The 18,161-nt window shown below is 21.3% G+C and overlaps 2 protein-coding genes across 2 annotated transcripts; both read left to right on the top strand. All coding sequences in view use genetic code 6, as the record gives it.

Annotated features, from left to right (window-relative positions):
• Window positions 1–13,521, top strand: TTHERM_00518530 (hypothetical protein). The gene is made up of 15 exons (XM_001015266.3): window positions 1–188; window positions 284–337; window positions 415–482; window positions 565–873; window positions 1,379–1,585; window positions 2,198–2,564; window positions 4,627–4,748; window positions 4,976–5,094; window positions 6,061–6,485; window positions 9,064–9,627; window positions 10,324–10,788; window positions 10,997–11,246; window positions 11,406–11,612; window positions 12,617–12,726; window positions 12,781–13,521. Exons 1-15 carry the CDS (start codon window positions 149–151, stop codon window positions 13,353–13,355), a joined length of 3,882 nt encoding a protein of 1,293 aa, XP_001015266.3. The 5' UTR covers window positions 1–148; the 3' UTR covers window positions 13,356–13,521.
• Window positions 13,522–14,604: 1,083 nt separating this feature from the next.
• On the top strand, window positions 14,605–17,940 carry TTHERM_00518520 (tetratricopeptide repeat protein; the record flags this gene model as incomplete). Its single annotated transcript, XM_001015265.2, has 1 exon — window positions 14,605–17,940. One exon carries the CDS (start codon window positions 14,605–14,607, stop codon window positions 17,938–17,940), a length of 3,336 nt encoding a protein of 1,111 aa, XP_001015265.2.
• Window positions 17,941–18,161: the final 221 nt, after the last annotated feature.

Below are 18,161 nucleotides of genomic sequence, written 5' to 3'. Positions count from 1 at the left end.
ATAAGTTTGAAAATTTGAATGAAAAATTTATTTTTTCTTCTAATCAAAAATCTTCTATTTTTTTTCTAAAGTCTTCTTTATTTGCCTTTCAATTCCTACTATTTTTAAGTTTAAAGATATCTTAATATTTTCTAAACAAGACTTCCATATGAGCAGTAAAGCCTTCGAAATCCTAGATAATTTAGGATGTAATGCATTCATAAACACACTTTCGAATTGTTTATTTTATTTCCTTACCATTTTGTGGCTAAATATTTTACTTTTTTTTATTTATTTCTCAAAGGTCCTCGAATAGTCTGCGGACATCCAACTTAGTAGGTTATTGCTACAGAATCAGGTTTGTTTTTACCCCTTAATTTTCTTTTTGTGACAGATTACAAAAGTTAAATTATTTTAAATCATAAAATTTTTTAGGATGTTCTCTACTGTTTTGCGATTTAGCAAATGATAAAAAAATAAAGATGCACAGACATGAAAACAATGTAAAATTTGGTTTTGCTTTAAAATCACTTCACATTATTAAATTATTTGTTTTAAAAACGCAAATTTTAAAATAAAAATTAGATTTCTGACATATTGATCAGCGAAAAGTATCTCTTTTCAGTTGATTAAGGTCCAAAAGTGAGTGTCTTAATCTCAGATATAAACACTCTGAAAAGAATTTATTAATTTTACTTACCTCCTCACAAACTAAGAGGAGATAAACCCACCCATAGTGTTCTATTGGCCTACTCGGACAAATTCTAAAGAATCGTTTTACTTGAAAACGAATATGCCGGAGGTTACAGAATAACTGGATGGGAGTTCAAATAAGAAAAGCTAGTTAAATTATTTTTTGTTGCTGATATCGAAACAACTTACAGATGCCTTTCAGTAAAATATTTAAAATACAATATAAACATTTTTCAATAAAAAAAAGAGTAATGTATGTATTTTGATCAAATAAATAGCATAAATAAACAAATATTGTTATTAATATAATAAATTGATAATTGTTCGCTTGAATAAAGTTATGATTTCTTTATTTTACAAATATCAAATAAATTTATTTATCAATAATTCACTAAAAGGAATTTAAGTACTTTGATTAATTGATTGGTTCGTTCATTTATTCATTAATTGTGTAAAAGAGAATTGAAGAAAATAAATAACTTTAGTAGATTAGATTACTAAAATATTTAAAGTTATAAATTAATCTATATCTTATTTTATTAAATTACTTTAAAATGTTTGCTTTTAAGCCCATAATTATATACAATTCAAAGTTTTTCTTAATTTATCTTACACTTATAAATCAAGATATCTATCTAGCTTTTCTCATATTATGAATACAAACCGGAAAAATAAACAATTAAAATGATTTTTTTTATAAAAAAAGCTGTAAATTTTAGAAAATGCTAGCGATTTGATTGTTGTTACAGCTGAATAATGTATGATTAAATACTGGAAAATAGAATCTAAGCAAGCTATTTTGACTAACAGAATTCATATCAAAGAAGAGATAGGTTAAGTTTTATCAGATAACAACTACAGAATTATCTTAGCACTAACTAAAACAGGAAAAATCATATTACTAAATTCATAAGTAAATATTTAATTATTTTAAGATAAATCATAAAAAATAACTTTAATGCTTATTACAACATTTTATAGAACAATCATTATTATTTAACTATTACACCAAGTAGAACTAATACTCTATATCACGTTTAAACATAACTCATACGTTAATAACCTATTATTAGTTCAATAATTTAACTTCAAATAATTAACTATGACAAATAATTACATTTGTAAGTCTACACCAGGCATTAAAGTCAATTATCTTGAAATAGTGCTAAATAATATTTGCCCCTAAATCAAAATTTAAAATAAATTTTAGTTACTTACAATAAATAGATATGCATCTCCTTATTAGTTCTCATATACCTTAAAATATCTTACAAATATTTTCTACTTCAAACCTTATATGAATTTCATAGATGATTTTGATTTTGATGTCTCGAATATACATTTGTTATGTTAAAGATAAGTTTTTAAATGAGTTCATGTTATTAAATTTCAAATTTAAAAATAATTTTAAGACTCTTATGAAAAATTAACTTGAATAAATATATTATCTATTATAGAATAGATAAAAATAAATATTAATATTTTAATTTTAATTTATGAAAATTTATTTTATGATAATATATAGGGTGATTATTTGGATACGATTAAAGGAGAAAAGCCATTCAGTTGCATGGCTGCTTTCTCAACTTTTTGCTTTTTTGGCACAATATTTGGAAGCATTCAAATATTTGATTTAAAAAAAAATCAGAAAATAAATGAAATTCCTTATTTGTAAGAAATAAAAGACAGCCTTTGTCTAGAAAAAGAATTAGATGAGGTAGTTGAAAGAGAGGATGGTCTAGAAGCGAATTATAATAGCTTTAGTGGGAAATCATCCTCTTTTAATTAATCTTAAATTAGCAATGTTATAGAACCAATAACAAAAAAGTCATCTAAAAGTTACTTAAAGCTGCTGTAACAAGGACCACCTGTCATAATTTTGAGAATTTTAAGTAATAAATTAAATCAAAGATCATACTTTATTTAGAATCTAAATCATTTTTAAAGATTTGGTTTGAATATTGAAAGAGTTAGTTACTCTCAATAATTCTAAAATTTCTTAATTTAGTTTGTGAATTTTAAGATATCTAAATTTAAAGAGATATTATACTTTCATCATTTATCAACGAAAGAAATAATGTGAAAATGAATGTTTTTTACCCACAAAAATTAGAGCTATTATGATTAATTTTATTTTCTTCACATGTTAAGATTATTTTATTTAAAGAAATTGAAACCAGGCAGGAGTAATGAAGTATTTGATTTTATAAATAAATTATAGTCATTCATTTAATTAGAAAGTTTGTTTCAAATATTTAAGAATTTCATTCAATTATAATCATTCATTTAATCTGCTAACAATCAAATAAAGTATCTTTAGCCCATCATAAATCAATCAATTAACAAATAAAATCACTGGGCAGAATATAACATTATCTGATTTATAAATTTTATTCTTGCATTTCTTTTATTTCAAAAAAGAACCTCAATCCTTTTATTCGCCTTATTCAATATGGTATATTCTTACATCTTTTAGATTATTTTATAATAAATAATAAGAGATTTTATAATTTTTATAAAATTTTTCTTATTCTTAATATACAAAAAAAAAATTCAAATTTAAAAAGAATTGAAATCAAGCGAAAAAAAAAAATTTAAGATTTCCTGGGTAGAGTGATAAATACTTGTTTATATTAGTTACTTATTTATATTTGTAAATATACTTATAATATAGAGTAATATAGGCTTTTAATTTGGTTTTGCTTATTTCTTGCTTTTATCATTATTCTTATTTGAAATTAAACAAATCAGCAATACCCCTAATAGTAGTAGTAACAATATAATTTATTAAATTGGAACTTTATATAAAGCCACTTGTTTTTTATTGGCAGAACAGAGCCTAACTTTTAATTTATTTTGTGATTATTTCATCAGCCATAAAAAATTTACAAGAATTTATTTTCTAATTTAGATGAACATTTTCTTAGATATTTTCATCAATAACTATCACACAAATTAATTTTCATTTTAGTTTAAGCTTACTTCCATAATTAATGCAATCTGAGCATTTTTCATTCAATCATAAATTCCTCACTACAAATGTTAGCCATGTTACATCAAATTTTTAATACCAACAAACATTATTTTTTGTAATTAAAAATAAAATTTTTCCAGAGTTGCTATGAAATAAAATTTTCTAAGCTAGCTCATAAATTTATTCACTCTAAGTCTCCATAAAAAATTAATAATATTTTGCTGTTTGATAGTGTAAATCCATAATTTGAATTTTTCTGATGAATAAATATTTTTTTCTAATATATTATTGAAAGAACCACTACTCAAAAATACTTAACTTTAGCCAAAATAATATAGATAATACAAATATAAAGCATATAATAGGAGTACCCACCATTAGAATCGATTAGTAAAGTCTGAAATATAAGAAATGTATAATACAAACTTACATAATCTGATATTTAATTTTAAAAAATTAGTGAATATTAGGATTTCTTTCTAACAAATAATTAGAATTTATAAGATAAATGCGAATTTATTTATTTTTAATTATCAAGTTTGTAAGGTTATTGTTAGCATCATAAATTAATATATTTCACTCAATGTATCAACCTAATCTATATATAAATGATTCAATTATAATTATGTATTAGGGTAAGATAACTTGATTCAGAGAAGACTATATTTTTACTTTACTATCAAAATTTAAGACATATTTAACTAAAAATTATTTTTTTATTTTGGTATTTTAGTTTTATTTTAAAGAAGATTAAAGCTCTTAATGAAATATTATTGTCAGTTAATTATTGAATAACATAAATTTTTGTGTAAATAAATAATATGATTAATATAATAATATAAAGACTTATAACATGTACAAATTATTATCATATATTATTTAAAAATGAATACTGTTGATTTTTAGATTTTGATCTCTATTTTACTATTTTAAAAATTTATGAATCATATTGGTAATAAATCTTTTTTTTATATGAATAGATTAGGGAAATATGATCAATATTACTTATGCTGATGGATTGCAATTAACATATGACGTTTCCTCTAATAAAGTGATATCTTAGTAAATAGGCCACTACGAAAAGATCAACCAAATTGAATGGGTAAGCTTTGAATACTATTTTAATTTTAAAAGTAATATCATAAATGTTTGCTAATTTGTTAGATCAAATTCTTATGAAATATGTTTTGGTTAATTAATTAATGACTCATAAATCAACTGCATGAATCAACTATTTTAACACTAAAAATTAGAATTACTCAATCTTTTTTACATTTTAATTTGACTATTCATTTATTTGACCTAAATTATGGTTATTAAACAACATAGGATTTAGAAAGTCAATCAAGATTTTTTTCAGTTGGATCTGAAGGATATTTTGCTGCCTGGAATCTTTATCAAGATAGATGGGTAGGAAAAATTTTAGATATTCACAAGACATTTGATAAGTAAGCATATAATTTAGATTATTAAATAGTATTTTTTTTTTGTTATCCGTTGAATGACAATCGATGTTGTTTGTCACTAATTTACATCATAACACAACGATAATCTTATCTGGTAAATTATTACAAAAGTTATATTAATAAGTACAACACAAAGTAAAAAGAATTTTAAAAATTAAATTCATCAAAATTTAAAGAGAAAGAAAGTAACCGCTTCTCAATTTACCACATTTATTCTTAGATTAAAAATCGTATTAATTAAGCATTGTATTACGTAATTCTTACAAATTTTCTTTCATCTCTCAAATATTTGATTTATTCTTTTAGCTCTTACAGAGCTATAAATTATATCATTACATCAAAATAAAACATAAAAATTCCAGTAGTTATTAACTGGAAAAAGTAAAGGAGCATAATTATGAATACTAATATAATAAAATAATACAATTTTAGAAAACTCATTTTCTTAAATCTACAGAATTTTAAATAAAATTTGTTCAAAGATAATCATAAAATTTATTTTTTTGTCTAATATTTACTCAAACGCCTTTGATTTTAAAACTTTACATTTATTAAAATACCAATCAAAAAAATTTTTAGTTGTCTTAGTTACATAATTAATTTTTTAATCAACGAATAATTCTTTAATTCACTTACCTTTTTTAAAATAAAAATGAAATAAACTTTAATAGACTTACAGAGATAAATGAATATTTTATATAAAAAAATTGAAATTTTTTAGGATTGGTTTGATATTTTATAAAATTCATAGTATTTAATGCAAATTGAGAAATAATATATTATGTAAAACATGTAAGATAAAATTATAAATTCAAAATTAAACTAATAAAAATAGCTTTTTTTAAAAAGATGTACAGCCTTTTAATCTTTTAATAAATGACATGAAATATTTATCAATAAATTTACATAGACTAGTGTAAATTAAAAATTTTGTATAAAATTAATTAGGGAATAGTAAACATTATGCAGCTTATCAAGAAAAAATCACTTTATTTAACTTACTGGTTCTTAGGATTCTATTTTATCTTCTCAACCCAAATAGACAAACAATATATTTAATAAAGAACCTCAGTAAAAAATAAAGCTTACTTCGATAGTAACTAATTATTCTTACAAAGAAATTTATATTGGAGACAGTAAGGGCTATATAACAACACTGGATTATGAGACATTGCAGCCTACTAAAAAACATAAAGTCTGCAATTTTAAAATAAAAAAAATGAAACTATGTCCTCAAAGTTCATATCTTGCAGTGGTTCTTTCAACAGGAATGAGTATCCTTTTAGATATACTCAATTAATTTTAGTTAGTCTTAAAAATAGAAGACCATATTCATTCCATCTCTCCTACAAATCAAAAAGGTTATTTTAGAGGTAATTCTTTAAATTCTAAAATATTTCTTTAAAAATGTTTATATTTTCCCCATAATTAATATGTTATTTTAAAACAAATATATAAAAAATTTTTAAATGAATTTTAAAAAATGAAATAATTAATTTTAATTCTCTAAATTTTAACTGAATTATTTAATTAAGTTTAAATAATTAATTTAGATAATCTTCAAATTAAATTGAAAAATTATTTTATAATAAATTAAAATACATTAATAATATTAAAATCTTTCAAAAGAAAAATTAAACATTCTTTTTTTTAAATTTGAAAGAATTTCAAAGAAAATTCATTTAAAAAATTTCTCAAATAAAAAAATCTATTATTAGAAATAAAATTGAAAAATCGAAAATTAAATAATCTAATTAATAGAAAAATGATTTTAATACAATTTTTGTCGTTTAATCATTTTAAATATTTTAGTTTTTATTTTTCAAATTTTGTTTGGTATAAAATTGATTATTTAATTTAATAATATTATATTACTGACTTTATTACTATTAAAGAAAACATATTTTAAATAAATTTAATATCTTGATCAAAAAAAACATCCTTTAATCAATTAATAATATTATTTCTTAATAATTTAAATATTTTATTAAATAAACTCTCAAAAGAATTTATATTTTTTAATAAAAATAAATCAACAAATAAATTTTTTTAAATAAATTTCAATTTTTACAAAAATTTTAAAAATTTAAATTATAAAAAAATTATTTTATTAAAATACTTTTTTCACATCAATCCTTGTTTAAATAAAACACTTCAATCATATTAGTCAAAAATTTGACATTTTTTGATAATAAAAATTTCTGAATAAATAAATTTACATTTTTACTATTAATTTTAAATGATAATTTATAATAGAAATAATATAAAATACCTTTTTCTAAATAATTATTGATTAAATTAATTATTTTATCTTATTCAATAAAAGCAATTTTAAATTAACACTTTTAAATTCAAATATTTTGAACTAGACCATAATTTTTTATGATTTTTTTAAAAGTGATAAATTTTTTAATATTTTCTCAAAGAGTAATTTTAATTTAAGATAAATAATTAAACCTGATAGCAGCATAAATAATAGTTAGTAATTTTACTGCTCTAAAAAATGTTAATTAAGATCAAATACTACTTTTTATTTACAAAGTTAAGATGTTCTATTACTGAATATTAAATTAAAAGTACATAATTTAAAGTGCATTAAATCAGGTATAGTTTTCTAAAGTTAAGATATTAAAATTTAAATCTTTTCATTAAAAACCCTTAATTTTTTTTCAATTATTTAAGCTATATATAAAACATACCTTAAACTAACATCTCAGTTCAAGTATTTTTAACTATATCATCTAAATTATGTACTGACATTTTTTTAAAAATAATAAATTGATTAATATTTTTACAAACAACAGTAATGAATTTAAATTTAAAATTAAAAAGTAAATTTGATTGTAATATTAAAAATAATGATAATTCACTATTCTTATAAAACCTAAATACTATCAAATATTACTTTTCATGCACGTAAGTTAAGATGTTCTACTAAGGAATTTAAAATTAAAAATTCATAATTTAAATAAATTTAATACTAGTCGATAGGTGTATTAAATAAGTAGAGTTCTTAATAGTTAAGAAATTAAATTTTTATATAATTCCATGTAAGTATTTCTATTCTTACATAAATGAATAAATAGATCAAAGAACAAATTTTATAAATATAAAACTATTTTTATTTAAACAGTCTTAAGCACTTGGGATGTTTTTAAAACTATCAGTAAATTATTTAAACCAAAATTAAATATTTTTAATTAGTAAATGTTTTGAGATAATTTCAGTAATAGCTAAATTTCAAGATTATGTTAAATATCCTTTTATAATTAGACATGCAATGAATGACAACACATTTATTTTATTTATTTATTAAGCTTACTTATTTTGTTAGTTAGTTAGTCTATAAAAAAAATTACTTACTTATTTAAGGAATTATTTGCTAAATATTTTAGTAAATTAATATTCTCATATTTTTTTAAGATTGAGTGAAGGATTCTTATAAAATCATAAGATCAAGATAAAATAAATTTATGGTTATTCAAAGTATCCTTTGGGTATAACAAATTACAAGCATTATGAATTCATTTTGTTAAGAAGTATTACTAAATTTTAAATTAAGATTAGTAAATGTAAACCCGAAATTAAAAGATATGCTTGAAAAGGAAAATTGTAAATTAAATTTTCCTTATTTTAAGATATAAAAATAAATCTATTTAATTTGTTATACTAATTTATTTACTTTTTTCAAAAATTAATTAATTTTTAAATAATTATATAATATTATTTACTTAATTTTTAATTACTTTTTTTAATTTACTTACTTACTTAAGTAATAAGTAATAGAAGATCAAAAGGTTCGCTCAAATAATTTTATCCTAATCAAAATTACTTCAAAAATACAAAAATTTAATTTTAGCTTATTTTAACCTCTAAATAAATCTACTTTTTTTTAAAAAACATTTACAAATAATATTAAAATTGCTTAATTTTTAATATTTTAATTATTAGATATTCACTGCATTTTAGACAGTAGTGTAACCTCAAATGAAGAAAAGATAAGGCAAGTTACTAGACTTTCTAATCAAGTAAAGATATCGTAAAATATCAGTTAAACTTTACAGCAGTAATAAATACAAAAAATGAAGCAATCATCTATGAATAATAGTATGATATAAGACTCTCTTAAGAAAATTAAATTATAAAGTAGTTAAACAAAATTTAATGCAGGAAGTTACTTCAATTAATTAAATGAGTAGGGCGGATTAAAGTCTAATAATTGGTAATCTTAAGGTAAAAGTAGCTATAAGAAGGAAGATCCTAACTAATTTTTAGTTATAGCTACAAATACTCATAATCAAATGAGACTTCACAGTGTACAAATCAATGTACTTGATGACTCTGTTACAGGTATGGCTCTAATGATATATTAGACAGAAGGGAGAATTACAGGATGTGATATACACCCTTCCAGAGAATATATCCTTATTTTGGATGATATTGGATTTGCTTATCTCTACAAGATAAGAAGTGGGGAATTAAGAGGTCGCATCGAAGTTCCATAGTTTAGTTCCAGTAAATTTTAAATTTACTTTGAGAATATATTATTTTCTATTAGTAAGAATAATTTTAAGCATTAACAATGAAATACTTTTCTAGAACAAATTTTTCAATAAAATCAAGAATCTCAAATTATTAAACAATTTAGCTGAATTTTTAAAAATTTGAAGTAATAAATATCATATTTAAATAAACACATGTATGAATTTAATTAATTCTGAAGAAAAACCTTTTTGGTTATTAATTATTAAAAAGTTATGATTAACGTATATCGAAATCAAACAAATAAGCACTACACACCAAACCAACAGGTTAGTAAATTAGAAATAATATAAAAAAAATATTTCTTTCATCAGTTAATTTGTACATTAATTTTAAGTTTTCCAATAAATATTTATTTTATTTCACAAGGAAATTTTTTTCAAAATGGAAAATAAATAAATTATGATTAAATTCAAAGGTAGCTAGCTACATACATAATTTTAATAGAAATAAAATTTTTATAGCATGAGCTTTTAGTTTATTTATTAATTAAATATTTAATTTTACGTAATAAATACCTATTAGTGAGTAAATATACTGCTAATAAATATGTTTATAATTAATTATCTATTTAAGAAAGTAAATTCACCCCATCAATCAATTTTAAGTCAAAGAAATAATTCAAATTAAAATAATTGTAGATTTTTAAAACTATTTGTAATCAAAAAGATGTTTCGATCGACCCTAGCGGTTTATATTTTGCTATAAATTCGTACTAGTAATATCCAGAATATTATATCAGTGACACTGAGGAAGATAATGAAGAAAATGCTGAAGACGGGTAAGACTATCAAGAAGAAGAAGCAGCAGCAGCAGAAAATGGGCCTAGGAATTAAAATGGTTAGCAAACTTTCAAAAAAGCAAAAGAAGAAAATTTTCAAGTAAAAAAGGGTAGTAAGAATGGCAGTTAAGCACTGGATAAAATTCAGAAATCTTACATGATGAGAGAATTCGGTAAAATAAAAGACCCTCATGCAATTTAGAAAGAAGTTTAAAGAGATATCAATCTATATGAATAGAATGCCCAGTCGTAATTATAGATTCCAAATGGAAACCATTAAAGCTAGGAAATAAAGCCTGTAAAATATTTTGATGCTATAGAAAGCTTTCTGCACTCAAGCAAATATGTCATTAGTACTCAAGTTCACTTTTATTTATTATTTCGTTACTTGCCATAATTGTCTAAAAAAATTTTTCAAACAATACATATAAATTTAATTGAGATAATAATATTTAGTCATAGTAATATTTAATCTTTAACTTGAAATAAATAATTTAATTATTTACTTAAAACTCTATTTACATTAACTAATTATTCTTTTGTATTTTTTAATTATTTCAGAACCTAAAATGGTACTACTCTACGAGCTTGGTACTGGTAAGTAAGCAGGATTCATCTAGAATTTGTTTAATGCGTCTACTATTAAATTCTCTCACAATTCAGAGTATTTAGCTGTATCAAGTTCTTTTGGAGCTCTTTCTTTGTGGGGACTGAACGATGACATTGCTCAAAATATTTAGGGAGTTTTTTAGCAAATGGAATCATCTCCAACATTCTGGTCTAACTTCCCAATTTATATCTAAAAAAATTTGTAAGTATTTTAACTATTGTTAACAAAGAGGAAATATTAAATTCAATAAAATTTTGTTCTTTAAATCAATAAATTATTTTATATTTCTATGTAACGAAAAGCAAATAATAAATAAATAAAACTTCAAAATGATTGTAAATTTTTTTAAATAATCAATAGAGTTGATGTTAGACAGATCAAGCAAAATGTGAAAAATATTATCAATTTAGAAAACTTATAAGCAAAAAGATAAAGAGATTAAGTCTCATCTTAGTAGAACCTAAGGATGCTGAGAAACTCTTTAAGCAATTCTATTTCAACCAACGGATAATAGAATTTTAGATAAGAAAATAATCATCAAAGAGCAGTTTCTTAAATGAATTAAAGGTAATACTTTTTTATTTTGTATAACAAAGTTATAATCAAATTAATTAGTTAACTTTTATTGAATACACTTTACACTTTATTATAATTTATCACTACAATTATATTTATTACAAAGTACTTTAGAATTATTATTCCAAGAAGAATTTATATAAACGAAAAAACTCAAAACATATAACAATCAATACCACTAAAAATTAATTAACATATATTTGTTTAAATCTCAAAAATTACATTTAAAAATAAATAAATTCATCCAAAGCAAATACAAATGCTTAAAAAATTAAATGCTAAGAAAATAAAAATGTAAACATCAACTATTTTATTTAATAATAAATTCACAACTTTTTAAGTTATTAATTACTGAATTTTAGAATAACTAAATATTTTTACGATGCTTAAATTAATTTAAAAACTTTTAGATATAATTCATTTTATACAAAAAATATTGCTAATATTTTTATAAAATTTAAAATATATTTTTAGTTAGCTTTTATTAGGCAAAATTCAAAATAGCTTATTTTTGTTTTCATAACTAATCATATAAAAATAATACTAGAACAAAATATTTAATATTTCAACTTTTTCTAATCAAGATTTAATAAATATTTTCAAATTTTCTTACCCTTTTATATTCTTTATACTTCGCTCAAGAACTTTAATAAACATATTGCTGGAAAATGAAGCCGAATAGTTGCTTTTTTAAAGTCATTTTTAATTAATTACATAATAATACTAGAACAAAATACTTAATATTACAACTTTTTCTAATCAAGATTTAATAAATATTTTCAAATTTTCTTACCCTTTTATATTCTTTATACTTCGTTCAAGAACTTTTATAAAAATATTGCTGGAAAATGAAGCTGAATAGTTGCTTTTAAAGTCATTTTTAATTAATTACATAATAATACTAGAACAAAATATGAAATATTTAGTTTTTTTTTATTTTCATAAATATTCATTATCTCAATTTTTTATTTTTTATTTAAACGCATTTTTTAAAGATATAGCAGAAAATTGAAATTGCATAATCAGATGCAGATTGATGATATTAATGCTTAATAATCATAATTATAGAAAGAAAACTCAATTGATAATCTTTCTCCAATTCACAGTAAATTTTAAAAATAATATTTTCAATTATTTAAATAAAACTTATTTTAAAAAGAAACAATTAAAGAATCATCAGAGTAAAATTAATATATTAGAAGCTAAAACTTTGAGAGAGCTTACCAGAAGTTAACTCCTAAAAGTAATTAATTGTAATAACACTCTAATAAAAATGAGATATAAAATAGTTCTAAAAATAATTTCTTCTAATTCAGCAACCTTATATAGCCAAATAAAATAGACTAAAATTTCATAAAAAGATAAATTAATGAATAGCCTATGAAAATTCATCCTGGAATCAAAGTTCATCCTAATATCTCTTTATAGAATATTGGAATACAAAGTCCAAATTAGAAAAGATAAATTTTATAAAGACAAGTGTTTGACAACCCTCCTGATATTGATGATGATGTTATCCCAATATAGAATCCTTTGATTTACAATAAAAATTACACATCTTCTAAAAATCTAATTTAAGGGGTTAGTTCTAAATTACTCTAGCAACAAATGAAAACTGCTTATGAGTAATCAAGCAAATCCTCTTCTAGACCTCTTACACCCCTATAAGAAAATCCTATGGACCAAATAGCTTAATTTGAATTTAAGTTAGCAAAAAATAAAACCAATTATTGACTCTATAGTTTATAAAATATTCACTCAAACTAAAAAGGAAAAATCAAAAAATTGATTAAAAAATAATATGATTTTTCAATCACCATTAAGAAAATTTGAAAGTTTTTTGAGAAATATAATAGAATATTTATGTTCATTTTTTTTATTTGTTGAACTTTTTGTAATTTCTTCAAAAAATACATGTAAAAATATAATAAAAATCTTATTTTATTTATTTATTTAGTCAAAATAAAATAATGTTTAGGTTTATAAATGCTTAAAAGTAGTTCTAATTTGATGAATTTATTATTTCAGATTTCTTATTGCATTTTAGTAATAAATAGTAAAAAATAAAAATAGTTATTTGTATTAATTTGTATCATCATCTTATTGTATTGGCAGTGACTATAATTGATTGTAACATAAAAATATGCAAAGATATAATATTTGTAATATCTAGATTTAAGTTTAAAAATAGTACAACTATTATCATAGTAAAGATATTCAGCTTTAAAATAAAAATGTTTATTTTACTCCAGAATAAAATTCAGATTAAAAAATTCAAATAAATAGCTGTTATTTTATAAATTTCCTCTATCACTTACCTTAATATTAATAAATTAATATATATTTTATTAGTCTAAAATATGTAATCGAAATATTTGATAATATATTATCAATAATTTTAAAAGAATAACTCTTTAAACCTCTTGCAATATTTTGAAAAATAATCTTCCAGAATACTTTGAGTAAAAATTATTTTTTAAAACAAATTTAATTTTTAATCTATAAAATTGATGCATTTAAATAAATAAAAAACTAATAATTAAAATGCATTATCAAAGATTAGCGAAGAGATTATGAATTAATATTTTTATTTAAATATAAAATTTTATTTTCTTGGAATGTAAAAAGTATATTTGAAGATATTTTTAAAATTAGAAATTATTTGCTAAAAAAATAATACATTAACAAATTAAAATTTTTATTAAAATAAATTTAATTTTAATCAAATATAATTAATAAAATATTAGTTGAATATTTGTAATCCAAATTTTTAATTACAATTTGTATTTCCATTAGTTTAATTATTTGAGAAGATATACAAAATTTACATGAATATTTAAAATCCATAAATCTTATTTTCTACTCATTAAATTTTTGAAAGTTTAGGATTTAATATAAAAAATATATCAAAAAATAATAATATTTGTGGAAATTGATTTCTATCTTATTTTAAAATTACATAAATAATTCATATATTTAGATCATGGAATAAGAGGATTTAGGTGAAGCTGAATTGCAGCTAAAGCAAGGAATAGACTTTTAAAACTAGGAAATGATGGATGAAGCAGTGTAATGCTATTTAAAAGCAATAGAAATAAATCCAAATATGTTTGAAGCTCATAAGAGGCTAGGACAGGTCTATGAACTAAAAAAAATACCAAATTAGGCTTTAATAAGCTACAACTTAGCATTAAAAATTGATTAAAACGAAAAATAAATTCACTACAGGATAGGTTGTATTTATTTAAGTTAAAGTATAGTAGGTTAAGCACTGATATGTTTCAAGAGAGCTATTGAAATAGACCCTAATTATTCAGAAGTTTATGAATCTCTAGCTACTATAAAAGATGCTGAAAATTCAAAAGATGTTATTAAATATTTCAAGTAAATTATTGAAGTAAATCCAAATAATTATTATCCCTATTACAGCTTAGCATATTTGTATCTTAATTTAAATATGATTGATGAATCCCTTTAATGCCTTAATAAAGTTTTAGATATAAATCCTAATAATGTTGATGCCTATGAAAGGTTAAGTTAAGTATATTTAAAGTAAAATAATAAAGATGAATCAATTAGGGTATTGAAATTGGCTATCTAAATTGATCCTAACTACAAGAAAGCTTATTTAAGCATGGGCTAGATATGTAAATAATATAAAATGAATGAAGAAGCTATTTTATATTTGAAAAAAGGGTTATAATTAGATCCAACATCTTCTAAACTGCTCTTTCTTTTAGGTTAGGTCTATGAAAATGTTAAAAGTTTTGATTAGGCAATTGAATGCTTTAAAAAAATATTAGAAATTAAACCTAATTCTACTAAGAGTTTAATGAGTATAGCAAAAATATGTTTCACATAATAAAAGTTTGATGAGGCCATTGAAAACATCTAAAAAGCTTTATAAATTGAGCCAAAAAATGCAGAAACTTTAGAAAGGCTAGGATATATTTACTAGCATTTAAAAAAATACGATGATGCTTTATTTTGGTACAATAAATCCTTAGAAGTAAAACCAAACTATTACTTTCCACTTTTTAATAAAGGGATTATCTATTTTGCTCAAAAAAAGCTAGATGAAGCTATTTTAGAATTATAAAAAGTAATTAAAATAAAACCAGATTATATTTATGCACATTATAATCTAGGTCTTATTTATGAGCAGAAACAAATGATGAATGAAGCTATTAATTGCCAAAAAAAAGCAGTTGATTTAAATCCAAAACATAAGGATAGTCTGATCAGATTAGCTGTCATTCATACTTAATTGAAAATGTTTGATTAAGCAATTGAATACTACTAGAAAGTAATCTAATTAAATCCAAATAATACTGATGTCTAAAATAATTTAGGAATTCTTTTCGAACAAAGTAACAAGTTGGATGAAGCTATTAATTGTTATATGAAAAACATTAAAATTAATCCAAATGATTCAAAAACATATTTTAATTTAGGTATTGTTTATGAAAAGAAAAAATCAATAGATGAAGCTATGGTTTGCTTTAAAAAAGCATTAGAAATAAACCCATCATTCTTACAAGCTTAAATTAGTTTAGGAAACGCTTATAGTAGCAAGAAAATGGTTGATGAAGCTATTTTATGTTTTAAGAAATCAATATAGTTAGATCCGAATAGCTTTAATGCTTATAACTCCTTAGGGTTGATTTATTATGATACATAAATGATGGATTAAGCTTTTGAGTGCTTTTAAAAAGCTCTTGATATTAATCCTAACTATTTTTTTGCCCATTTCAATTTAGGACTTGTATATGAAAATAGAAACTAGTAGGAAGAAGCTCTTAAGCATTATTAGTAAGCTATTTAAAGCAATCCAAATCAAGCTAATGCCCTATTAAAAGCATCTGATCTTTATATCTAAAATAAAAATTTTGATAAAGCTCTATAGTGTTATTAATAATTAATCAAGATAGATTCAAAAAAATCTTAATATCATTATAAATTAGGTTATTTATATTATATCTAGAAAATAAAAGACAAAGCTATTTTGAGTCTGAAATAGGCTGTAAAACTTGATCCTAATTATTACCAAGCATACGAGCAATTAGGACTTATCTAATAAGAAAATAAAATGTTTGAAGAAAGCATTCTTTATTTTAAAAAAGTTATTGAAATAAATCCTATGTTTTTAAATGCATATGATTCACTAGCATGTGTTTATTAAGAAATGAAAATGTCAAACGAAGCTTTGATTTATTATTAAAAAGCGTTAGATATTAATCCTAAATTAGAGAATACCCATTTTAAATTAGGTATTTTGTATCAAGAGAAAAAAATGTTAGATGAAGCTATTTTGTGCTACTAAAAAGCAATAGAAATAAATCCAAAAAATGCCAATGCATACAATAATTTAGGAATCATATTTGAATAAAAAAACATGATAGATTAAGCTTTTGATTGCTACACTAAGGCTCTTGAAATAGATTAAAGTTATGTAAAAGCTCATAACAATATAGGACTTTTATACTATGATTTAAAACAAATGGACAAAGCGCACTAATGTTTTAAATTATCTATAGAATTAGATCCAAATTATGAAGATTCCCATTATAATTAAGGTTTAGTCTATGAGTTTTAAGGACATATAACTGAAGCTATGGAAAGTTATAAAAGGGCAATTTAAATAAATCCTAAATATACTAAAGCATACAGTAGATTGGCTTGCATATATTCAGATTTAGAAATGATGATTGAGGCTATTTCATGTTATTTATAATTAATAGAACTTGAGCCAGAAAATATCGATGCTATGAATTATGTAGGAATAATTTATTCATAAAGAAATTAGCCTAATACTGCAATTTAGCTATTTCAAAGAGCACTTCTTATTAATCCTGAACACATAAATTCACTCTATAACTTAGGTAACACCTATGAAGATAAAGAGCAGCTAGATGAGGCTATCTCTTATTACTAACGAATAATTCAAATAGACCCTTAAAATGTTAAGGCAATTAATAAAATAGGAAATATATACATTAAAAAGTAAATGGATTAAGAAGCTCTTACATAATATAAAAAAGCATTATCAATAGATAAAAACTTCGTTTAAACTTATTATAATATTGCAGCATATTATGAAATTTAATAAAAGCTTAACAAATCAATTTAGTTTTATAAAAAAGCTGTAGAAATTGATCCTGAATATATTGGTATTTATTTCAACTTAGGTGCAGTTTATGATGAAAGAAATGTACTAGATAAAGCACTTTCTTACTATAAAAAAATTTTTAAATTAGATGGAGATGGACAAGATGATGAATTAAAACAATAAATAAAATAAATTAAATCTTTAATATGACTTTAAAAGAAAGAACAATTATAGTAGAAATTAAAAAAATCTAAATTCTAAATTCAAAAAATTATTCAAATTCTATCAATTTCTAAATTTAAGTTAAAAATATTAAATAGCAACTTTATTAAAAATGTTTATTAACCAATTTATACATTAAGTAAATAATTTTTTTTTAAATATTTATTTAACTATATTTGATATTCGTTGAAATTAAGAAAACGTTTTAA

The sequence above is a fragment of the Tetrahymena thermophila genome, assembly GCF_000189635.1.
Source record: "Tetrahymena thermophila SB210 genomic scaffold scf_8254654, whole genome shotgun sequence".
NCBI lineage: Eukaryota > Ciliophora > Oligohymenophorea > Hymenostomatida > Tetrahymenidae > Tetrahymena > Tetrahymena thermophila.
This window is presented reverse-complemented; position numbering and strand designations above follow the sequence as displayed.